General features: G+C 39.9%; 1 protein-coding gene across 1 annotated transcript in view; it reads left to right on the top strand.

Annotated features, from left to right (window-relative positions):
* The window catches only part of CSGALNACT1 (chondroitin sulfate N-acetylgalactosaminyltransferase 1), a 98,749-nt gene extending 74,173 nt beyond the window's left edge, over positions 1-24,576 (top strand). Inside the window, exons 4-7 of the mRNA XM_036750980.1 lie at positions 2,567-2,745; positions 3,830-3,924; positions 20,541-20,622; positions 23,940-24,576. Of these exons, the coding sequence (XP_036606875.1) occupies positions 2,567-2,745; positions 3,830-3,924; positions 20,541-20,622; positions 23,940-24,229 (646 nt within the window). The 3' untranslated portion in view covers positions 24,230-24,576. The remainder of the gene's footprint in view (positions 1-2,566; positions 2,746-3,829; positions 3,925-20,540; positions 20,623-23,939) is intronic.
* The last annotated feature ends 616 nt before the right edge of the window (positions 24,577-25,192 follow it).

Raw genomic sequence — 25,192 nt, 5'->3', positions numbered from 1 at the left:
ACTTTTCTAATGATATGTTTATGGTTGTTGTCTATTTCAAACCATCTTATACATGCTTTTTGCCCATTCTTCATTTGGAGTGTCTGGTGGATGCTCCCAACAGACCATATGGCTTTTTAATTGAGGTATCTTTTGTGCTGGAAAAATAAGAATTGACCAAGCAGAAGAAGTAGGATGCAGCCAATGGTATGCTGGTAATGTTTAACAACCTGCTCTCCAAGAATGTACAACATACTTTTAAGTTCTGTTTTATTGACATTTCCTCTACCACTTTATTAATTCTAGACAATTAACAGAACAATAAATCAAGCCTCATTTGTAGTATTTGTCCACTCTCAAGGTATAAGTGTTCGCACTGAAAAATTTATCATTGCTTCCAGATTGACCTAACTCCAGCCTACCCCTTGGGATCAAGAAGACAAGGATTAAAATCTTTCCTGTCACATATTGACCATGTGATCCTAAACAAGTTACTTAACCTCTCTCACTGCCTCAGGCAATTTGCTGAAATTATGAATTGCAGAAGCTGTCAGTCTAAGTCTGTAGAGGGAGTTTCCTTATGTCAATGAAATCACAGTTATACAACTGCTAGTGACACCATCGTTATATTTACATTACCTGTTGTTATTGTTCAGTCGTTTCAGTCATGACCCCATTTGGGGGTTTTTTTGGCCAAGATACTGGAGTGGCATGCCGTTTCCTTCTCTAGTTCATTTTACAGATGAGGAACTGAGGCAAACAGAATTAAGTGTTAAGTATTAAGTTAAGAATTAAGCTAGTAAGCATCCAAGGCCAGGTGTGAACTCATGAAGATAAGTCTTCCTGATTCCAAGCCCAGTGCTCTATCCACAATACTATCTAACCGTTTGGCACTCTTGGTTTTTTAATGTCTTACAAAAATACAACATAGTCCTAAGTGTACTGATGTAATGGCAACCACACTGGCATAACCAGGATGGCTGCTAGTGCAGGTTCTTAAGGAAAGATAGCTGTTTCAGGGGTCAATGATCTTTGTTAATTACGTAAAATACAAAATAATATAGAACAGAGAAATAAAGACCAACAGACAGGGTTCTACTGCCTGAATCAAAGCTTTTCATCCATCACTGGATCGAGAGAGGCTTTACCTCTGAGGAGCTGGGGAGCTCTGAACATATGGCCGCTCAGAGTCTGGACCAGGGAATCACAACATCTTTCTCATAAGCGACCCCCAAAGCAAAAGCTCACCTCTAAGAATATACACTCTTTCAGCTAAGAGGCTCAGAGCCAGAAGGCATCACAACCCAACTGATTGCCTAATTAGCTTATTAACAAAAGGTGTGCAAGCCTTCCTATAAGCAAGCTTCCCTTAGTGGGCTCCACATGAGGTCTGTTAATGGGCAAGGAAGATCTTATACCCCCCCATTAACATCACCTCCCACCCCCCACAATATTTTAGGCTTATACCACAGATATTGATTCATGACTGTTTCTTCCTCTGAACGCACAGCACATATTGTCTGTACCACTTATTATATAGGTGTTTGGATAAGTCATTTAAATTTGTTGGGCCTTAATTTCTTCATCCTTAAAATGAAGAGTTTGGAGTGGATGATCTCTCTAGTTTCTTCTATTTTTCACATTCTGTGGTCTAAGAATCTATATTTTATCATATTGTCTCAAATTATTTAATCTTTGAATTATTTTTTTAACTTGTAGTGTTTTTATGCCTTATCTTACAAACTAGTCAGATTTTAATTACCTTTAGGGAAGGAGACCTGTGCCTTGAAACAGCTTTGTGTCCCTCTACCTCTTCCCTTCTGCCTGCCTGCCTGCCCACCCATAGCATTGACCACAATGTCCTACATTCAAGCGGTACTCAATGTGTTGTTTTTGTTTCTCTGAGCTCCTGCATTTTAGAAAACTACTCTGCATCCATCTCATCAGAGGTTTGGAGCATGGGTGGGAAGGTGCACATAGGGCTGACAGGAGGGTGGCAAGAATATTTAGGGACAATATTTATTGCATGACATTTGTCAGGGGGATCCTTGCTATTTGAGGCTGCTTCTACTGAAAATTAGTTTGGGGAATAGAGAGTAGCTTTGTATTTATATTTGGGGTTCTCTTGATGAGATTATGTTGCCTTTGGGTAAGGGAAGTTGCTGATGATCAATGCCACAAGCTCAGCAGGACCTACATTGTCTTAATCTGAAATGGTTGGGTTTTTCTCCAAAAATAACCTTGGTCCAGGGATGTCAGCATGTTATGGACAATGCAGGGCAAATGCCAGAATATAAGAAAAAATAGACACATATAGTAAACTGGGCACAACACTTTTAAACTGAAATAACTTTTTAGTGAGTTTGCAGTCATCCCAAGGATGCATGGGTTGGCTTAGGGCTCCCAGACTTAGTAAGGAAACACAACATTAAGTTCCAGTTGATTAACACTGAATGACACTGTTCCCTCCTGCTTCTTCCCCAGGACACATAAAATCCCCTTTTCTAGAAATTTTACCGTTCATCCAAGAAGGATGACAGTTGGATGGAATTTTTTCATTCTCAAGTCATTTTGTGTGTTCACACAGGGCTGCCAACTTCAGAAATTATACATTTATCCAGCTGAGTGGTGAGTTCTCAAGAGGCAAGGGGCTCGACGTTGGTGCTCGAGTTTGGAAAGGAAGCAACGTCCTTCTCTTTTTCTGTGACGTCGACATCTACTTTACCTCGGAATTCCTCAACACGTGTAGGCTGAACACACAGCCAGGTACAGCTTCCCAAGGGGGATTGTCTTCTGTAGAAGCACAGCCCATTGAATATGTGTGGGATGAGCCTGTAGGGACCATCCCATGGAGCATACGTGAAAACGAACTAAGATGCCCAGACCCTTCCAGTGACCCTTGTGGCTCAGAGTTGAGGGTCTTGTGATGTGCGGTGATGAAGCATAACCTTATTGGTCCCTTTGTCCTTATGACAGCAGGAGCAGCAGCATGTGGCAGAGATAACATAGTGATAACTAACAGTTATGTAGCATTTACTATGTGCCAGGCACTGTACTAAGTACTTTAAAATTATCGCATCTGATCCTTACAACAACCCTGGGAGGTAGCTACTATTCTTATCCCCATTTTACAAATGAGGAAACTGAGGCAAACAGAAGCTAAGTGACTTGCCCAGGGTCACATGGTTAGTAAGTGTCTAAGGCTAAATTTGAACTCAGATCTTCCTGACTCCAGGCCCAGCGCCATCTAGCTGGCCACTGAGCAGCAAGGGCTTCCCAATACTACAACTTCTGATGGACTTGTACACATAAAAATTCCTCCTAATAGCGCTAGAAATTCATTTTCTTTATGTTTTCCTATCTTCAGGTCGTGCTTCAAGGAAATTATTAATCTACCTGGATCAAATCCTTTAAAACTAAATTCAAAACAAACTTCTATAGTGATTTGTCCTTTATAATAAGAGTAACAGTGGATTGATTACTGATCTAACCTAACCTAACACTAGCCCTGAGACCTCAGAGTCCCAAAATATGTGGCAGACAAGGAGAAAGCTAGCTGAGAGGAAGTTATTGCTTCTTTTAATCCTGCTGAATGGACAGCTCTTTCAGCTGGTCGGCCGATCTTCTTTGTCAACGCCCAAGCCTCTGTCACCATTACAGGGACCAAGGGACCAACAGGGCCAATTCCTTCCTCATCCCAGGGGCCCAGGCCCTTCCAGGCTGAGCCACCTGGGATGCCAGAAGTAGACAGAGGAGCAGTTCCATGCATGCTCCTTGGATTGGCCCCCATCGCCTGATTGCACACGGCCTACTTGTAAACTTAAGAAAATGTTTGTTTTCTGATTTGTAGGGAAAAAGGTGTTTTATCCAGTTCTTTTCAGTCAGTACAATCCTGGAATAATTTATGGTCACCATGATTCAGTTCCACCCTTAGAACAACAACTGGTGAGTAATTTGTCCTTTGAAGAATATATGTAGCAGTCCGTTTGAAGAGCGATTTAGATTCATGGGATATTTGACTATGTGCAGATGGGTTGATTTGATTGCTTTTCCTAGCTTTCATTGGCTCAAATGTCTTTCTGTAACTAAAGGGTTTGCTTGTTCAGAAGGCTTACAGAACTTGAAGGAAGAGAATAATTAAAAACTGTCCCCCAAAACCTTAGGTGAATTTGGGGCCTCTTACTTCGCAAAACCTTGTGTTTTAGTTTCTCCATTTTCTCATCTGTTAAGTGGGGATGATACTGTTTGTACTCCCTCCTCAGAATTGATGTAAGGAAATTGCTGTGTATATTGGGAAAAGCTAAAGAATTGTAAACAGCTCCCCCTGTTACTATTTCACTATTACCATTATTATCAGGGAAGGAATTCCTGCAGGAGATGAATTTTGAAGGATATGTTGTGCATAGATTAGTGATTCCCTGCCAGGCGTGTTGGCACAGCCCTGCCATCCCTATTACTGGGGAGGCAGAGGCTGATGGATCTCTTGGGCTGAGTTCTGAGCTGCAGCGAGCTGAGCTCGTTGAGAGTCTGCACTAAATTTGTCATTAATATGGCGAGCCCCCAGAAGTGGGCGAGGGTGTGATTAGCAGCTGTTCTTTTCTACATTGTGTTTGTCATGTGATATTATGTATTTGTGTGTGTGTTATATCCCCTGTGCCAGACTTAGGTCAAGAACCATGAGTTTTGTGGTTATTCAGTTGTTTTCGGTTATGTCAATGCTTCGTGACTCCACTGGGGGGAGGGGCGGTTCTTGGCAGCGATAATGGAATGGTTTGCCATTTCCTTCTCCAATTCTTTTTACAGATGACGAACTGAGGGTTAAGTGACTTGCCTGGGGTCACACAGCTAGTATGTGTCTGAGGCCATATTTAAACTCACAAAGATAACTCCAGGCCTGACACTCTCCACTGTGACACCAATAATATAATTAGGGGTATTCAGAGCTAGATGAATGGACTATGAGTTAGGGGCCATATATCTCTTTTATCTCTGCCAGCACTCAGCATGGTGCTTTACACGTAGTAAATACTTTCATCGGTGGTTGAGTGAATGAATTTGTGATCATTTATTTTTACTAAGGTCTCTTTAATTTACTACTGTTTTGATATCTGTGTAAGCTAAAATGTGTGATTTTCCTGAGAATGTATGTATGTGTGTGTGTATGCATATAAACATTTGAATCTCCTAGGTCTTGTACGTCTTAGCAAAAAACTAGACCATCTCAGTCTAGTCTTGTGACTGTTATAATCATTTCTAGGGGGTAAGTCTTAAGCTAACAAATGATTGTGTTTCACAGTAGCTATACAAATAGGACTCAAATGAATAGATGGGCTTGTTGTTCCTCCTTAGCCCAGTCTGATAAGAGAATAACTTTACATAACTGGCAGGGAAAAGTGGCCAGAAAATTCAAGAGTTTTTGCATTTAATTAAGACAGGTTAAAAGTGTTTGTTTAACTAATAGACTTGGCAGAGGTACAGGCCTTTAGAAATGGCAAACAGGCACTTCACAAGTATTTTAACTTCTGTTAACATTTTCCTCTGATACTTCATTATGGCATGGAGGTTTTTTTTTAATATTTTGTTTTTTCCAATTATATGTAAAAATATTTTTTAACTTCTTTTTGTTTTACAATTTTGAGTTCCAAATTCTCTCCTGTTCCCCTTCCCCTCCTTCCTCATTGAGCAGACAAGCAATTTGATATAGGTTATATATGTACAGTCATACAAAACATATTTCTATATTGGTCATGTTGTGAAAGAAAACATAATAATTTTTTTTAAGTTTAAAAGAAAGTATGATTCGATCCTCATTCGAACTCCATTGCTTCTTTCTCTGGAGATGGATAGCATTTTTCATCATAGGTCCTTCAGAATTGTCTTAGATCATTGTATTGCTAAGAATAGCTAAGTCATTCATAGTTGATCAGTGTACAATATTACTATTACTGTGTACAATGGTTCTGGTTCTGCTCTCTTCACTTCGCATCCATTCATGTAAGTCTTTTCAGGTTTTTCTGAAAGCATCCTGCTCGTCATTTCTTATAGCACAACAGTATTCCATCACAATCATATACCACAACTTGTTCAACCATTTCCCAGCTTCTGAGCATCTCCTCAATTTCCAATTCTTTGCATGGCGTGGAGTTTTAAAAGGTTATGCTAGGTAAGAAATAATTCCACAGGAATTTTTGCATATAGGAGCAGTCATAGAGAATAAGCATTTATTAAGCACCTAGTATGTACTAGGCATTGTGCTTAGTGCTTTACAAATATCTCATTTGATCCTCACAAGACTCGTGCAAGGTAGATGCTATTACTGTCTCTGTTTTATAGCTGAGGACACCGAGGAAGATGGACATTAAGTAACTTGCTCAGGTTCACACAGCTAGTAAGTATCTAAGGCCACATTTGGACTCAGGGCTTCCTTATTCTGGGCCCAGTACTTTCTCCCATGCTCCACCTAGCGCCCTCTAGTCATAGATTGCGTACTCGTTATCTGAGGACTAAGCTCAGTGTCTCATCACCAGGTTAGCTACAGGTTGAACAAGATTCTGGTCACAGCAGCTCAAGAAGACAGTCTCCTGAGTTGTAGAGAGTTTACAATCCGCTTTAGTGGATGGAGTACCCACATCAACAAAAATCACAGGCCTTTAAAGTGTTGGAAAAATTTATCCAAGCCCAGGCAACCCGCTTCATATGGAAACACCTCTGATTCCAGAAATATTTCTGATTTAAAATAACTTTTCAACTTTGAAATTTAATTTGAGATATCAGCATAATTAATAGATTTACTATTTTTTCCTTGTACTGGACTTAGATGTCATTCAGTTATATCTATACATACATACATTGTTAAAATTAATTATCTGAAATAGAAAATAAATCTGAGGCACAGACTTCCAAGGATGTAATGATTTAATAGAAGCAGTTGACAGTAATTAGTGACAAAGGAATGATTTGCAGAGCTTATTTTTATAACAGAAGTGAAGCATGAGATTTATAGGATTAGAGAAATATAATAAAAACAGGGAATAGGCCAATTTGCAAATTTGGCTGCAGGGATGTTGGGGGCATAACGGGGAGTTTCTAGGATAGGACCACTATTAAATCTGATATTCTCTTGGATTAGGGCCTGGGTCGATCAACCTGTCTGTCAAAGTGAGATTGTCTTAGGAATCTCTTCCCTGCATTTGTAGCATTTTGCAATAAAAAATATTACTTTGAAGGGCCTTTAGTTTGAGCTTAGTTTTAGGGAGTTCAGGAAAAGGGGAACTAAAACTGAGAAGGAGGAACTTGTGGTTTGTAGTGGGTAAATTAGCAGTCACCCCCCATCCTCCAGCTGCCAGAAAGGGAAACCCAACCTTAGAAGATTACATTGCACAAATGATGCTTAATCTCTAGCTCAAGAAAAAAAAGGGGGAGGGGGTACTTATCTACTAAGACTGTAAAGAAGAACTTAACCTTTAGTCAGTCCTCCTTTGTCCAGCTGCCAGAAAGGGGAACTTAGCCTTTAAAAAAGTCTTATAATCCTATGATTATTTTATTCTTACAAAGATATATGTCTTACTTTAAATTATCTGCTACTAAGTGCTAAACTCGTTGATCTATTTACTTAATCTATAGGTAATCTAGACTTAAGAGAATATCTGTGTTATTTTGGCTTTGCTTTAAGGTTAGCTGTTCCTAAAACTAAAAATAAATTTAAATTAAAAATAAATCAAAGTAGTCAATACTAATGGACTTAAAGGTTATTCCTTTTCAACATATAGGTTTATACACACATATATTTGTGTGTGTATGTACGTATGCAAAATCACTGATTCTAGCCCTCCTTGATTGTTTGCTTTCTAAAGCACTTCATGCCCCCCTCCCCCAAGGAAGATGTCCAGTTCCTGGTTCCTGGTTCCTGGTATTCTTGGAAGGTCAAATGAGCACGTTCTAGTGGGGGCTTTCAGAGTCCCTAACTGGTCTTCCTTTGCCATGTTTTGAATATGTCAAGTGGTTCTTTTGGCACTGTGGCTGCTGTCAGTCCTGTCATTGGCGGGGAGTTTTGAATGATGACATAATATTGAGAACAATATTACAGGTACAAGCAAAAGTAATAATTTGCTTTTAAGAGAAACTCAAACAACTATTTCCTTCATTACTGAACAGATGGAAAGCTTGAAGACATAAGATCTACCCAGGCTCTTTCCTTTTCCCTTCCTCTTTATTATGCCATTGGGATGGTCACAGAAGGAAGCTGTTCTCGTGGCGTAGTCTTTCTTCTTGTGTTATTGAAGCTCCAAATAATAATAACAACAATAGCTATCGTTTATATAGCACTTGGAGGTTTGCAAAAAGCTTTATAAATATTATCTCATTTTATCCTCACTTGACCCTGGGAGGTGGGGGCTATTATTAGCCTCCTTTTACAGATGAGGAAATAAAGGCAGACAGCAATTAGGTGACTTATCCAGGATTAAACAGCTAGTAAGTATCTGAAGCCGGATTGCTTCTCAGGTTTTCCTGACTCCGGGTCCAGTACTCTATTTATTGCACCAACCCACTGCCTCAGAGGAGACCTTCTCTCTACTTTTATTTTAAGTTCTAAGTGATTACATATGGTGGACTGTTTATACAGAAACAGAATCAATCTTGTTATGCTTAAGCCCAAAGAGCAAAGCTAGGAGCCCTGGGTGAAAAGATACAAAAAAGAAGGATTTAGGCTCAATCTAAGGAAGAACTTTCTAATGACTGGAGGTCTTTAAGCAAAGCTTGACTGACACCAGTAGCAAGTTATAGACCTTTTAGGTCCCTTTTAACATGGAGGTTTTGTAATTCAGCAATATTGCTTTATACTTATAATCCTCAGATGTCCCTATATTCTAGGACTTATATTCTAGAGATCATGGTGAGAGAGAGAGAGAGAGAGAGAGAGAGAGAGAGAGAGAGAGAGAGAGAGAGAGAGAGAGAGAGATAGGATTAAGTGATAGAGATTGACAGAAAGATAGAAACTGATAGAAAGATAGATGATTGATAGAGAAGGATAGATGATGATGAGATAGACAGACAGACAGATAGATACATAGATACATAGATAGAGAAAGGTATTTATTGATAGCCCTAGTACGGAAATATTTAATCATGGAGGGATGGTTAAGACATCACTTTCTAATTTGGCTCTTCATTTATAAATTAGAATATTGCTCAACTTGTGCTATAGGATTATTTTCCTCAAAGTAAGAAAAAGGTCATGTGCTGGAAAAGGCAATGCAGAGCAAGATCTTGGGTGAACAGAAAGGTTCCTGCTTTTACTTATCAGTTACTATCTTTTAAAAAAAACTTTAAGAAATTAACAGTCATTTATTTTCTCTTCCTCTCACCTCCCCCCCCAAAAAAAAATGGAAAAAAAAGAAGAAAAACAACCCTTGAAACAAATCTGCAAATTCGAGTAAAACAAATTTCTACATTGGTGATATCCAAAAATGTGTGTGTAATTCAGCATCTAGAGCCTTTTTGTGAGGAGGTGAGTAGTAGTGTGTTTCCATCACCAGTCCTCTGGAACTATATAGTTGGTCTCTTCATTGACCAGAGTTCCTAAGCTCTTCAAATTTGTTTGTTGTCATTATTATGTAAATTTTTATCCTAGTTCTGCTTACTTTAATCTTAGTCATTTCAAACAAGTCTTTCCAGGTTCCTCTGTAACTATTCCTTTTATAATTTCCTATAACACAACAGTATTCCACTATATTCATGCACCAAAACTTATTCATCCATTCTGCAAATGATGGTCACCCCTTTAGTTTCCATCTGCTTGCTACAACGAAAGGTGCTGCTATAAATATTTTTTGTACATGTGGTTCCATTTGTTCTCTGAGCCTCAGTTCCTCATCTATAAAAATGAGGGAGTTGAACTCTGTGGCCTCTAAGGGTCTTTCCAACACTAAATCTATAATGCTACTATATTACTATACTTAAAGCTATAGATAATCATATTATTATTATAATCATCCCTGGAGGATGAATTTATTCCTATTTATGTATTGCTAGACACCCTCCTCCTATTCCCTAGGAACATTTAATTAGGTATTTACCCAAGAGTGAGCCTTGACATCAGCTCACACTATACAGACCGTTTACCTCTGCCTCTTAGAATCCTTAGCATTTTCCAAGCTTAGTTCATGTGCTATCTCCTTATGGAAAGCCTTTCAATATCCACTTCTTCTTGCTGAAACTATCATGCATGCACTTATCTGTTTATATATTGCTTCTTCCCACTAAACTTTAAGCTCCCTGAGGGCAGGGACTATTTCTCATTTTTTTCTTTTGTATCCCCAGCACCTAGCACTGTGCCTTGTACCTTGCACATAATAAGTGCCTAAGAAATGCTTATTGGATTGTATTGGATGGCAGAGAGAGAGAGAGAGTGAGAGAGAGAGCTGCTTTTCCTATTATGACTCTACTCTGCTTTTGTTGGGTAGTGTTGCTATCTCCTCAACAGTGGCAAGGAAGGAAGGAAGAAAGGAAGGAAGGAAGAAGGGAAGGAAGAGATAGCTTCAACTCATCTTTGTCTTTTATTCTGTGCTATTTATTCTGTCCCATTCTGTGCCCCAATCAGGGTCAATTATCTCTATATATCTGACACATATTTTTGTCTCTCCATTCTTATTGCTTTTGAATTGTAGCAAACTTACCCTTCACCTAATCCCTTCCCTACCCCCACCCCCACCAGCCCTGTCCCCATTTGGCTTGTCTTTGTTATTGCTGCCAAAATTGATTTTCCTGCCTAAGTCTTTATTATGCTATTCATCTCCCTGAAGCCCTATATGGGTTTGCCTTTGTAGTATAGGTCAAGTCCATGACAATTCCTGTGTGATTCGCAGCTCATCACCAGGTGCCCCAATACATCCATGCCCTGTAACATCCTCCTCAGACTGCCCCCTCTGTGAATGCTCAGCAATCTCCTTTTTACTCTTAGCCCACTCTGTCTCTATGTTTCTCCTTTTATTTGCATTACTTACCTTCTCTTATTCCATCAAGTAAGTACTTGTTCAAACAAGTCCATCATGAAAATAGCTTATAAAACCTCATCTCCTCCATGAAGTCTTTTCTACTCTGTTTAGTCGGGACAGAAAATTCTAGATTCCCTCCTCAATCTTTATCCAAGAAAATATATGCCCTTGCCACTCATCATTAAAAGGCATTTACCCCTCAATCATACCTTAGTATTAATTCTGGACTTGTATATGTTGTTAAGCTCCTATGTGTGTGTCTGCTTGTGTTTGTCCTCAGTTGTGAGAACCCAGAGGACAGATGCTTTCATCTTGCTCTAAAAGCTTATTGATAACAGTGAAAGAATATGTGTGATCATTTAGATTAGGCTTAATGGAAAAAATGGAGGAGATAACATCTGGATCCATTCTTGAACATATTATTCAAAAGAAAGACTGTGAGATCCTTGGAGGTAGGGACTTTTTTTTTTTCCTTTTTTATATCCCCAGCACTTAGCGCAGTGCCTGGCATATAGTAGATGCTTAATAAATGCTTGCTTACTTGAAACACACCATTCTGTGATACAGCAAAACTTTTCCTATGGTTGGTAGGGCGGACAGTATTCACCATCATCTTTTTCAGTTTATCCAGGTAAGAAACAATACAATGTGGAAAGATGGAACGAAGAAGCAAAAATACCAAACACATCCTTTACTGACAACAATGCAATAAAAAATTATATTTAAGAAAGGGCCTTTCAGGAGGGAATAAAAATTAATTGGAAAGGGCAGAGCCAAGGTGGCAAAGTAAAGGAAAGGTCTTGTCTGAGCTCTCTCAAATTACCTCCAAACAACTTTAAAATAATGCCTCAAAACAAATTCTGGGGCAGCAGAACCAACAAAAGGATGGAGTGAAACAGTTCTCTAGCCCAAAACAACTTAGAAGGTTGTGAAAATTCATGAGTCCAAAAGTAAAAATTTGGGAGTCACACTACAGGGAGCTGAAATCAGTGAGTCAAAATGTCATGTATTGGGAATCAAAATTCAGGAGTCAAGCTCCAATAAGTCAAAATATCAAAAACTGAGAGTCAAAATCCAAGAGTCAAATTTGAGAATCACAACATCAAAATTCAGATGTCAAATTTTGGGTATCGACATGTCAAAATTTAGGAATTAAAATCTCAGAGTCAAATTTCAGGAGTCAGATGTCAGAATCAAGGAGTCAAAATCAATGAGCCAAAATGTAATAATTCAGGGAGTAAAAATTCAGGACTTGAAATCTTGTGAGTCAAAAATCTCAAAATTTGGGAGTCAAAATGTTAAAATTTGGGAACAAAAATCCAAAAGTTAAAATTTGGGAGTCTAATTGTCAGATTTGGAAGCCAAAATCCAAGATTCAAAATCTGAGAGTCAAAATCCAATGAGTTAAAATTCAGAAGTCAAAATTCAAGAGCAAAAATCCAGGAATCAATATGTGGCAGTCAAATTGGCAAAAATTTGAGAGTCAAAATCCAACGGCTCAAAATGTTAAAATTCAGAAGTTAAAATCCAAGAATCAGAATACGGGAGTCAAAATCTAGGAGTCAAAAAATATAAATTTGAGAGTCAAAGTCTGAGAGTCAAAATGTGGGAGTTGAAGTCCAAGGAATGAAAATATCAAAATTCAAGAGTCAAAAAGCCTAAATTTGGGAGACTAAATCCAGGAGCCAAAATTTTGGAGTCAACATCTATGGATTCAGAATTTGAGAGTCAAAATGTCAAAATTTGAGCTTCAGGCAGAGCCAGCATGGCAAAGTACAGTTAGCACCACAGTTAAACTCTCCCAACATTCCCCTCCAAAAAATTTTGAAATAATACCTCAAATCAAATTCTGCAGCAGCATTGCTAACAAAAGGTCAAGGTGAGTCTTTTTCCAGCCCACCACAACTTAAAATATCAGAAGGAGAGGTGGAAACTAATGACTCCATGAGACATCAAGAAACAATAAAAAAGTCAAAAGATTGAAAAACAGAAGAAAATGAAATATCTCATCAGAAAAACAACTAACCTGGAAAACAGATGAAAGAGAGATAACTTAAGAATTATTGGACTACCTGAAAGTTATGATTAGAAAAAAAGAGCCTATATGTCATATTTCAAAAAATTATAAAGGAAATTTGCCCCAATAACCAAAGGACCAGAGGGTTAAAAAGAAATTAAAAGAATCCACCCATCATTTCCTGAAAGTGATCCCAAAATGAAACTTCTAGGAATATAATAGCCAAATTTCAGAGGTCCCAGGTCAAGGAGAAAATGCTTCAAGCAGCCTGAAAGAAACCATTCAAATACTGTGGAGCAGCAATCAGGATCACACAAGATTTAGCAGCTACCACACTAAAGAACTGGAAGGCTTAGAGTATGATATTTAAGAAGGCAAAGGAGCTAGGATTATAACCAAGAATAACCTACTCATCAAAACTTAGTGTAATCCTTCAAAGGAAAAATGATATTTGATGAAATAGAGGACTTTCAGATATTCCCAATAAAAAGAACAGAGTTGAATAGAAAATTTGACATTCAAACACAAGTCTCAAGAGAAGCATAAAAAGGTAAACATGAAAAAGAAAACATAAGGGACTTGAGTTTAAACTATTTACTTTCCTATATGGGAAGATGATACACATGACTCTTAAAAACTTTATCATAGTGAGGGCATTTAGGAGTCTCCATTAATAGAAAGCACAGATGTGAGTCCATTATGTTGGAATGATCTAGAAAAAAGTGGAGGAGTAAGGAAGAAAGATTCATTGGGAGAAGGGGGAAGGGAGAGGAAGAATGGGGAAAACTATCTCACGTAAAAGAGGAATGGAAGGAAGAGCTTTTACAGTGGAGGGGAAATGGGTGAGGGAGGATGGGCAACAGTCTTATTGGAATTGGTTCAAAGAGGGAAGAATACACACGCACTCACTCACTCCATTGGGTATGAAAATCTATCTTACCCAACAGAGAAGTAGGAGGGGAAGGGACAATACAAAGGGGAGGGAGTATAAAAAGGTAGGCATATTAAGGGAAGCAGTGATCAGAAGTAAAATAAATTTTTGAGGGTAAAAACATAGAGAGAAGAATAAACAGAAGAAAATAGGTGGGAGGGAAATATACAGTAATCATAGCTGTAAATGTGAAGGGGTGAACTCACTTATAAAATGGAAGCAGATAGCAGAATGGGTTAAAAACAGAATCTGGCAATATGTTGTTTACAAGAAACACACCTGAAACAGAAAAATACATAGATTTCAAATACGGACCTAGAGTAGAATCTATTATGCTTCAGCTGAAGTGAAAAAGGTAAGGGCAGGAATATACATATACATATACATATACATATACATATACATATACATATACATATACATATACATATACATATACATATACATATACATATACATATACATATACATATACATCTGTAGACAGAAGGCACAGGGTGAGTTGAATATGAAGGGATGATATCTAAAAAAATAAAATTAAGGGATGAGAGAGGAATATATTGAGAGAGGGAGAAAGGGAGAGAGAATGGGGTAAATTATCTCACATAAAAGTGGTAAGAAAAAGCAGTTCTGTTGGAAGGGAAGAGGGGGCAGGTGAGGGGGAATGAGTGAATCTTGCTGTCATTGGATTTGACTTGAGGAGGGAATAACATACACACTCAATTGGGTATCTTACCCCACAGGAAGGTAGGGGGAAGGGGATAAAAAAGGGGGGATGATAGAAGGGAGGGCAGATGGGGGAGGAGGTAATCAAAAGCAAATACTTTTGAAAAGGGGCAGGATCAAGGGAGAAAATTGAATAAAAGGGGGACAGGATAGGATGGAGGGAGATATAGTTAGTCTTTCACAAGATGAGTATTGTGGAAGTGTTTTACATAATGATACATGAGTGGCCTATGTTGAATTGCTTGCCTTCTTAGGGAGGGTGGGTGGGAAGGGAAGAGGGGAAAGAATTTGGAACTCAAAGTTTTAAAATCAGATGCTCAAAAGAAAAAGTTGTTTTTGCATACAACTGAGAAATGTAGGGAATTGGGCATAGAAATCTGTCCTGCCCTACAAGAAAGTAAGGGGAAAGGGGATGGTGGGGGAGTGGGGTGGCAGAAGGGAGGGTTGACTGCAGAACAGGGCAATCACAATATATGCCATCTTGGAGTTGGGGGGAGGGTAGAAATGGGGAGAAAATTTGTAACTCAAAATCTTGTGGAAATCAATGTTGAAAACTAAAATATTAAATAAATAATAAATTTTTTTTTTTAAAAAGGTAAGGGTAGCAATCGTGATCTCAGACAAAGCCAAAGCAAAAATAGAACTAATTAAAAGAAAATGTGGGATTTAACATTTTGCTAAAAGGTACAATGAAGTAATATTAGTATTAAACATATATGCACCAAATGGTATAGCATCCAAATTCTTGAAGGAAAAGTTAAATAAGTTACAGGAGGAAACATACAGTAACACTGTATTAGAGGGGGACCTCAATTTTCACCTCTCAGAATTCCATAAAATAAATAAGAAAAAAGTTAAGGAGATAAATAGAATTTTAGAAAAGTTAAATATTATAGACCTCTAGAGAAAATTGAATGAGAATAGAAAGGAATATTTCTTTTTCTCAGCTGCCTTATAGAACATTCTCAGGATGAGCTGGCAGGGATGGGGAGTGATCTTCATCAGTGCAGGGAAGATGCGCAGTCATGAATTCATTGATCTCTTGGACTATTTGAGGAAAAAAAGCACTATAATTTTTCCAGGTTTCCTCTTCCTCCATTGTGGCCATATCATGTTAAATTAAGGTCCGAGTGGGATAACCTTAATCTCTAAATAGAAAAGGGGGGCTGCTTCTACCTCAAGCAGAGTTTCTAAGGAGCAACATTTCATGTTAAACCATCTCTACCCTCTTTGATCTGGCTCATGCACAGACCTTTAGGAAACAGTTTTAAGAGGCATCGTGATTTATTGATAAAGTACTAGACTTTGAGTAAGGAAGTCGTGGCTTTTAATCTTCACTGAAGCACTATTGGAAAATCATTTAAACCTCTCTCAATCTCAGTTTCTTCGTCTGCAAAATAGGAGTAATAACCACCCTTGTCCCAAACCAGACAATTCTGCTGTGCTAAAAAGTACCCCCACTTTTAGAAACCATCTCTGCCATTATGAATAATAATGATAATATCTAGCATTTACACAGTGTTTTAATATTTGCAAAGCACTTTATGTATGTTATTTCATTTGAACAACACTGGAAAGTAGATGCTATGATTATCCCCACTTTACAGATGAGGAAACTGAGGCAGATAGCGGTTTTTATTGACTTGCTCGGGGTCACAGGGCTGGTAAGTGAATGAGGCTGGATTTGAACTCGGTTCTTCCTGACTCCAAGACCAGCACTCTATCTACTTCACCATCTAGCTGTGTCCCTACCCCCACAGAGGTACTTATTAAATATTTGTTAGCCTGCCGTAGGCTCTCTTCTTTTCTCCCTCTGTGTTACTCACTTGGTGATCTCATCAGCTCCTATGGATTTAATTACCGTCTCTGTGCTTGTGATTCTCAAATCTACCTTTCCTGCCCCAGACTCCCTGCTGACCTCTAGTCTCTCATCTCCAGCTGCCTTTCAGACACCTTGAACCAGATGCCCAGTCATCTTCAACTCAATGTGTCCAAAACGGAACTCATTATCTTTCCCTCTAAACCCTGTCCCTCCCGCTACTTTCCCTATTACTGGATAGGGCAACACCATCCTCCCAGTCTCTCAGGCTCACGACCTACAAGTCATTCTGGATTCCTCACTATCTCTTGCCCTCCCCTCCTCCATATCCAAGCTATTACCAAAGTCTGTCCATTTCACCTTTGCAACATCTCTATAATACACCCCCTCTTCTCCTCTGACATGACCGCCACCCCGGCCCTCATCACCTCACACCCTGATTAATGCAACAACCTACTGGTGGGTCTGCCTCCTCAAGTTTCTCCCCACTCCAATCACTCTTCCATTCAGCCACTAAAGTGATTTTCCTAAAACATAGGTCTGATCATCACCTCCCCTACTCAGTAAACTCTTACAGCTCCCATTTGCCTCTAGGAGCCAATACAAAATGATCCATTTGGCATTCAAAGCCTTTATAACTTAGCTCCATCCTGCCTTTCCATTTTTCTTAAATCTTATTCCCCAAAATGTACTTTTCGATCCAGTGACACTGGCCTCCTGGCTGTTCTACCTGGAAGGTTCTTCCGTCTGCACTCTGATTATTGGTTTCCTTTAAGTCCCCACTAAAATCCCACCTGTTACAGGAAGCCTTCCCAAATCCTCTTAATTCCAATGCTTTTTGTCATCTATTTCTTATTTATCCTGTGTAGGGCTTGCTTTGTATATATTTGTTTGCATGTTCTGTCTCCCATTAGATTGGAAGCTCCTTGAGGGCAGGGACTGTCTTTTGCCTTTTTTTTTCCATCCCTAGAGCTTAGCACAGTGCCTGGCACATAGAAGGTGCTTAATAAATCTTGACTGATTGCTTCCTTGTGAAGGGGGGCTAAATCATTTTATGATTCAGCAATGTGGGAGCACTGAAGTGTATCTCCTCATCATGAAACAATTTGGGGACAACAGGACCAAGAACTACATTACACAAGTCAATAAAGAAGTGACATTTCTTGGCATGCAAGAAGCTCAGAAAAAGAAATTTAATCAGTTGTTGCCATAGTTCAGACTCCAGATCATCAACCAGAACATTTCCAGCATATAGCTCCTAAGTACAGTTCATCCTTCAGTCTGGCATCATATTTTAAGCTCCTAAATATCCAAATCAAGGTGATTGTATTTCATCCTGCCTCCTTATTTGTTTTAACCAGGGAATTGCCTGGACAGGTGGACAGAACATTAAGTTAAGAGTAGAAACTGAGTGGTTTTTCATGCCGCAGTACAGCTAGGTACGTACCAGGAACTCAAAAATGGAATCTCTCCAGGACTTCCTGCATTTAAGAATTTTTCTAGTTGGTGCTAATTTGATTTTCCTGCCACGTTGGAGATGTTGTATAACAATTCTTTGTTCCAAAGTCAAATGACATCATCCTGGAGACTGGCCACTGGAGACAATCTTTGCCAACAAAGCCTTTCTTTCCTGAAGATCTGCCTCCTCCCTTAACAAAAGCTAAAACACAATAATGGCGCAGGATGCAACTTGATGTGCAAATAACATTCACATCTGCTTCTAGATCATCCTGAGGGATGAGATATAGCACGTTAGGGAGGAGAGAACAAAAGCTAGCAAACGTAAGCAAGCAGCCCTGCATCATAGGAGCATCTCATCACATATTGAGAACTAGAGGAGACCAAAGAGATCTTTGAGTCTGACCCCCATGATTTTACAGATGAAGAACCGTGGCTCAGAGACATGAAGCGACTCCTTAGGCCTCTCTTCAAGGCAGTGTGAAAATAAAACAGAACTTGGCTGCTTCTGCAGAACACTGAAGGGCATTACCTCCTATCACAAAACAGAGCTGGACAAAGCCAGGCGGTCACCCTGCTAACAGATGCTGCTGCTTCTTGTCGGGTGGCCTCTGCCGACTGCATATTGGCACAACGTAGATGCTGTTGGAACAGCCTAGCAAGAAAATAGTTTTGAGATGAATAGGCTCCATCTGTATTTGGGACTCAGACTTAAAACGCTCTTTTCTTAAACTAATAACATAGGGGAACTGCTTCCCTGCTCCCCCACCCCTGTTCTTTCTGGCGGGCACTACAGGGTCATGCCTCAGGGAGCTTCCTTGTCTCTGAATTGTTCTCCAACCCTTCCCTTGGTTTCATAAGCCCCTCCCTGGCTTCCTGCCATGCTCTTTCACTGGCTGTTGAGTCTGAGGTAAAGACAATTTTTCTTCTAGGATGTTTAGTCGTTCCTAAATTTGACCTCGATCTCTCTCTCTTGATCTCTCTCTCTCTCTCTCTCTCTCTCTCTCTCTCTCTCTCTCTCTCTCTCCCCCTCCTCCTCTCTTCTCCTCTCCCCTCTCTTCTCTCTCTCTCTCCTTTTCTCTCCTCTCCTCTTCTCTTTTTTCTCCCCCTCTTTTCTCTGTCTCTCTTCTCTCTTTGTCTCTGTGTGTCGCTGTCTCTTTCTCTCTGTCTGTCTCTCTGTTTTCCCCTTGCCTATACCTTCAATTCAATCAAATGAAATACAACGTAAAGTGTTTTGCACACTTTAATACACTATATAAATGCTAGCTATTGTTCAGTGCAACATGTAATTATGCAAGCCACTCTGCTAGATTCTGGATATATAAAAGTGAAGATGAAAAATAGCCTCTATCCTCAAGGAATTTAACTGGGGGATGCAAAATATATAAACCTATACAGAATCAAACTCAAGATAATTTGAGGAGAAAGAGAACACTGACAACTGGGAAGACCAAGGAAGGCCTCCTATAGGAGTGTTTCAACAATCTTGCTAGCAGCCACTGTGGCTGTGTAAAACCAACAACAACCAGCGCACGGAACTCTGCAAGCCCAAGTTCTTTTGATCTGCTTTACTAAGGAAAGCAACGTTAAGGGGTTAACAAGCTTACTTTAATCCAGCATATAAATATCATTCACTTAGTTCAGGGGAAAAAGCCAATACCTTGAGCTTCAGAGCAAATACAAACAAATTACAAACATCAACAGACAGACCTTGTCTGATTCAAATCTCAATGCATAGTTACAAGAGTTTAACAAAGTCCGAACATCCGGGTTTACAAGCTGAAGGGTTCTTAACTACAGCTGCCCAGAGTCTCCACATCAGCACACCTCCAAGAGTGAGAGCCCTGAGCAAATAGCTCTGTCTTCCCTTTTTATGCACTCTTTGGCTGTCATCAAACATCATCTGAGCTACCAGAACTTAAGCTCTTACTATTGGCTCTGGAGTTAGCACCTCCTGCTAGGACTTTGAGGGCTTCATGCCCACATCGGCTTAGCACCTAGTAGCTAGGAGTTTTGGGCCTACTTGGGAATGAAGATATAATCAGCCTTCCCTTCATTGACTCCACCTTAGTTACCAATGCAAGGAGGCAGCACTTAGGCTGAGGTTGGATGGAACCTCTAGATTCTGTGAGGCAAAGGTGTGTAGGAAAGGAACAGCCTATGCAAAGGCTTGGCAGTGGGAAATTGAACACTGGTTTCAGGGAACAGCACATAGGCTAGTTCAGATGGAATGTAGCGTTCATAAAGAAGAACAGTGTAAAATAAGTCTGGAAAGGTAGGCTGGAGCCAGATTGTGAAGGGTTTTAAATGTAGAAAAACCAGAGGTCATAGGGAGACACCGAAGAATCTTGACTTTAGCTTTTGTAGCTGTTGGTTCCAAAAGTTAAACAGTACTGTTTCAGCTGGGATGATTTTAATGTATCCTTAACTGAAAGGAAGAGAATTTGCCCTTATTTCTGATTCACAGGTGTGGGCAGATTGTCCATGGTAAGATGGGTACCATATTCAATGTACTGCTATCATAGGTCTGTGAATTCTCACTTATTTTTGTTTCAACCAAGCCTTCCCACCCCACCCCACCCCCACCCCATTCAAACTACTGTGCTCCCCTTTCAGGTTATAAAAAAGGAGACTGGATTTTGGAGAGATTTTGGATTTGGAATGACTTGTCAGTACCGATCAGACTTCATCAATATAGGTAAGAAAAACTGCCTCAGTGAATTCTGCTTCCGCACTGCCACCCAGAGGCCATTATTGTGCTTTATCGTATGTGTAGGTGAATGGAAAGAATGCGGCCAGAATTCATGGAGATCGAAAGCCTTGTTTGTTCCAATGCTGATTTTAGGTATTTTTCTGAAAATGGGGTCTCTGAAAACAAAACAAAACAAAACAAAAAAACTGGGCAGGTAAAGGAAGCTTTAGGCAAAGCAAAAAGAATCTCAAGCTCCCAGTTTATTTATGCTGCCCCTTGGGGGTTTCAAACAATAACTAACAGCATGTTTTTGCATACAAAGATGCTGCTGCTAATTCTGCGTTGGCTGGGCTGGTTCCAGAAGCAGGTTGGATTTGCTCTGCTTTCCTTTCCCCACCAATCACTTCCCTCCCCTCCCAACCCATCCCCAAATTCAGCTACCTCACAAATCAAGACCATATCTCCAAGAATGCAGAGCTTTAGAACCATGGAAGACATGAGATAGAATCGATTTTGGATACCATATAATACAGTCTGTTCATTTTAGAGAAGAAAACTGAGTCCTAGGAAGGAGAAAATTAACTTCTCAAAATCATGGAGTAAGTTACTGGCAGAACTTGGACTCTAGCCCAATTTAGTAATCTTTCCATTGTGTTGAGCTATAGTTATCCATTTTAGAATTGAACAGAAAGAAGATACGATAGCCGTTTATGGAGCCATTGACAGTCCCAGGTTATCATAGCATTCCAGAAGTACGATGTATGTGCATAACACTTTTTAGAAGCAAATAATTATTTAGTAGTGCAAATTCCAATTCATGTGTTTATTCAGCTTAAATTTACATTTCAAGTCAGTAGGCATTTATCACTTCTCTATTTTTTTAAAGGCAAGGGCATACTTTTAGTTGAAGAAAGTTGTGGACACATCAAGGAAGGAAGATGTTTCTGTTAAGTGTGAGGGCTATTATGACTTCAATATTTATTTTCTGCAACATTCACATCCTAGTCTCTGTCTTATAATTCCATAATGAAGTTTTCTTTGCAAGGGCTCTATTTGTCCTTCCTTTAGTTCATAAAGTGCTATGTCACATGTTTATTATATATGTATACATATACACACATACGTACACACATGTATGTATGTGCGTATATGCGTATATATACATATATGCTTATATGTGTGTATGTATATGTATTTTTCTTCTCAGTGCATGAGGGAAGGGTAGAGAGTAGAAAATTTGGAACAGGAAATTAAAATTGAATTTTAAAAAGTATAAAGTTTAACCCAATCTTCTGGAGAAATAGTGGCAAAAAGCGTACGGGAAAAGTGCTTTGCACTTGCTTTGTAGCCTATGGCACTGGATTGGGAGTCAGGAGACCTTATTTCACATCTTAATTCCAGTACGTGCTGACTGTGTGTCTTTGGACAAGGCACGTAATGCTGCTGATCTTGTCTCCCCATCTCATGGCTGTTGTGAAGAAAGTACTTTGTTAAGTTCTAAGTGATGATGATAATAATAACTCACATTTGTATAGTCCTTTAAATGTTATAAAAACAAGCACAACTTCTGAAAATCCCAAGCCATTATCTGCGTCCTGAGGAGGAGGAGGAGGAGGGCAGTGGCAAAACCAGAGAATGCCAGCCAGGTAATAAATGCCTAGCAGGGTCTCTTAGTGACCTGAGACAGCTACAGTGAGCTCTCGTAATAACGCTTATTGGGCTAACACAGAGGCCACCATGATGAAACTGCTGCTATTTATCTAAGAAAAAGACAGGACACATCAAACAGAAAGATATTAAAGACAAGGCTGTAGGTGAAGATGTTAAAAGATGTACTAGCATCCTGAAATCAAGGCTGAATGCAAAGAATGTGTTAAAACCGATTAACACCTATACAGTATCAGTTTTGATGTGTATTCAGAATTATGAAATAGAAATCTTTTAGGAAGATTTGTGAGGTTCTATAGAGGGAAAAGGGACTGGGACATCCAGTACTGGTAACAGATTTGGAAAGTGGCCTAAAAAATCTGTATAATAGTAATGAAACACTGGACCCATCACCCTAAGGCAGCTACAGAAAGGTTAACACTTACCAAAGAGGGTGAAGAAGATTGATAGACATTCTCAAAGCACATGATAAATTGGTCAGAAACCTACCAAAAATGCTTTGCAACAAGCAGATATCACTTTACTGAGCAATAGTAAAGTCAGATGACTAGTACCTGCCGATGGATTTGTTGAATGTAATTGGAGGTAATCTACCTCCTGATAGAGACTGTGAAATAACTAGCAGCCCAGAATGGAGTCTAAAGGTGCTCCATGAGTGACAGGACCATGTTTGTGCCCTTAGCACAGCACCTGGCACATAATAAGCACTTAATAAGTGTTTCCTTCCTACCTGCCTTCCTTCCTTCCTTCCTTCCTTCCTTCCTGCCTGCCTGCCTGCCTTCCTTCCTCCCTTCCTTCCTCCCTTCCTCCCTTCCTCCCTGCCTTCCTCCCTCCCTTCCTTCCTGCCTTCCTGCCTGCCTTCCTTCCTCCCTTCCTCCCTTCCTCCCTGCCTTCCTTCCTGCCTTCCTTCCTGCCTTCCTGCCTGCCTTCCTTCCTTCCTGCCTTCCTGCCTGCCTTCCTTCCTTCCTGCCTTCTTTCTATCCATCCATCCATCCACAATAGCAAATGAAAACCACCTGATGTTTTTACATGAGAATTTTTTTCTTGAGGATTCAAGATGCAAAAATGTTGCCACAACTTTCGCAACAGGAGCCTGAAACCATGGCATCATCCAACATGGGAAGCAGCATAGTAAAAGGGAAGGAGCCCTGGCTTTGGAGTCAGCCTCTGTCCCTTACTACCAGTGTGACCTTGGGCAAGTCACTTAACCTGTCCAGCCTCAGTTTCCTCATCTGTAAAATGAGGGAGGAAGTCCACTTTTGTGACCTCTGAGGTCCCTTCTGGCCCTGAAGTCTATGAACCTCTATAGTTAGCTCCCTCCTCTATAAAATGAAGGAGGTCAGGCTGGATGAACTCAAGTTCCCTTCTAGCTCTAAATCTTTGCCTTCGGCTCCTCAAAACAGCCAAATGAATGACTGCAGTACAGACTTGTCCTTTAAAACCATCACCTTAATTTGTCTAACAGGGTAGAAAGTAAGAGGTGGTCTTCAGAATTCTAGAAGCTACAGACAGTGACAGAGATTCTAAAATAGGTGAAAATGTATATGAGTAATTAGAAATATCTCCTTTCCATAGTGATGAACTTGTATCCATGCCCAGTGGGAATATATGAATGTATAGATAACATGACCTCCTGGGTGTTTCCCTTATGGCAGGTGGGTTTGACCTGGACATCAAAGGCTGGGGAGGAGAAGACGTGCACCTCTACCGCAAATACCTACATAGCAACCTCATTGTGGTTCGGACTCCCGTGCGAGGGCTTTTCCACCTTTGGCATGAGAAGCAGTGTGTCGATGAGCTGACCCCTGAACAGTACAAGATGTGCATGCAATCCAAAGCCATGAATGAGGCATCACATGGGCAGCTGGGGATGCTTGTCTTCAGGCATGAGATCGAGGCTCACCTGCGCAAACAGAAACAGAAGACGAGCAGCCAAAAGACATGACGTCCTTCAAGAGGCTTCTTCTCTTGGAGATTTATGGAAACGGTCACTGTTGCCTTGGAGGAGGCTTTAGTGAAAGATGGGGGAAGAAACATCTCATAGATCCAAGGTTAGAGGAGAATGACTGACCTCTCTCTGCCTGCACGAAGCTTAATAAGCCTCCATTAAGTGCCCCAGTTCACTTGGCGATGTCTGACAAAGGCAGAGATGATTATGAGGTTCGAAGCAGATGAGTGCAGAAGAGCGTTCTGATTGCTTACTGTGTGTTGATTTCAGTAAGATGGAAGCTATTGTTTTCTGAGCACCTTGAGACATTAAACATATGAAGGCTGGTGTCTTTAACTTAGACTGAGAGGTAATCTCCTTTATTTCTAAAGGAAGGAACATCTCAGTCCAGACTCTAAGACTCTCAAAAGCTGCGAAATCTAAAGGCTGGGGAGTGGGGGGGGGGGGGGGCGGGGAGGGGAGCGGAAATGTGACATTTGAAACTTTTGTGCATTCACTAATCAAAACCAAAATGAACCAAAAATTAAAAGCCATACACATATATTTTATCACTTTCTTCTAAGATTAACCAGAATTAATCTGTCCATCTGTTTGGTAGTAATTCTTAACTGTCTCCATTTGTTTATTTTATTTAAAAGTGCACTTTTTTTGCTTGTGATTTATATTCTGCTTATTTAAATGTCAATTTGCAAGCCTTACTGAGAGAGAGCACAACTTCCTGTACATTTTTATGGGTTTTTTTCAGAAGACATTTTTAGATGCATTATGTGAATATTCAGAAGTTCATAGCATACAACTCAAGAGCTACATGAAAGCAGATGTCGAAGGATGGATGCATCCTGTCAGGCAGGCACTGAGCTCAAAACAGTTTAGTGACGTGAAATGCACAGCTTGGGGCTATTGATAAGCAAGAGGCATACTGATATGGCTATCTGGAGAGTACTCGTGAAAGAAAGAAAT

The sequence above is a fragment of the Trichosurus vulpecula genome, chromosome 3 (genome assembly GCF_011100635.1).
Source record: "Trichosurus vulpecula isolate mTriVul1 chromosome 3, mTriVul1.pri, whole genome shotgun sequence".
NCBI lineage: Eukaryota > Metazoa > Chordata > Mammalia > Diprotodontia > Phalangeridae > Trichosurus > Trichosurus vulpecula.
The sequence above is the reverse complement of the archived record's forward strand: the minus strand, read 5'-3'. Positions and strand labels throughout refer to the sequence as shown.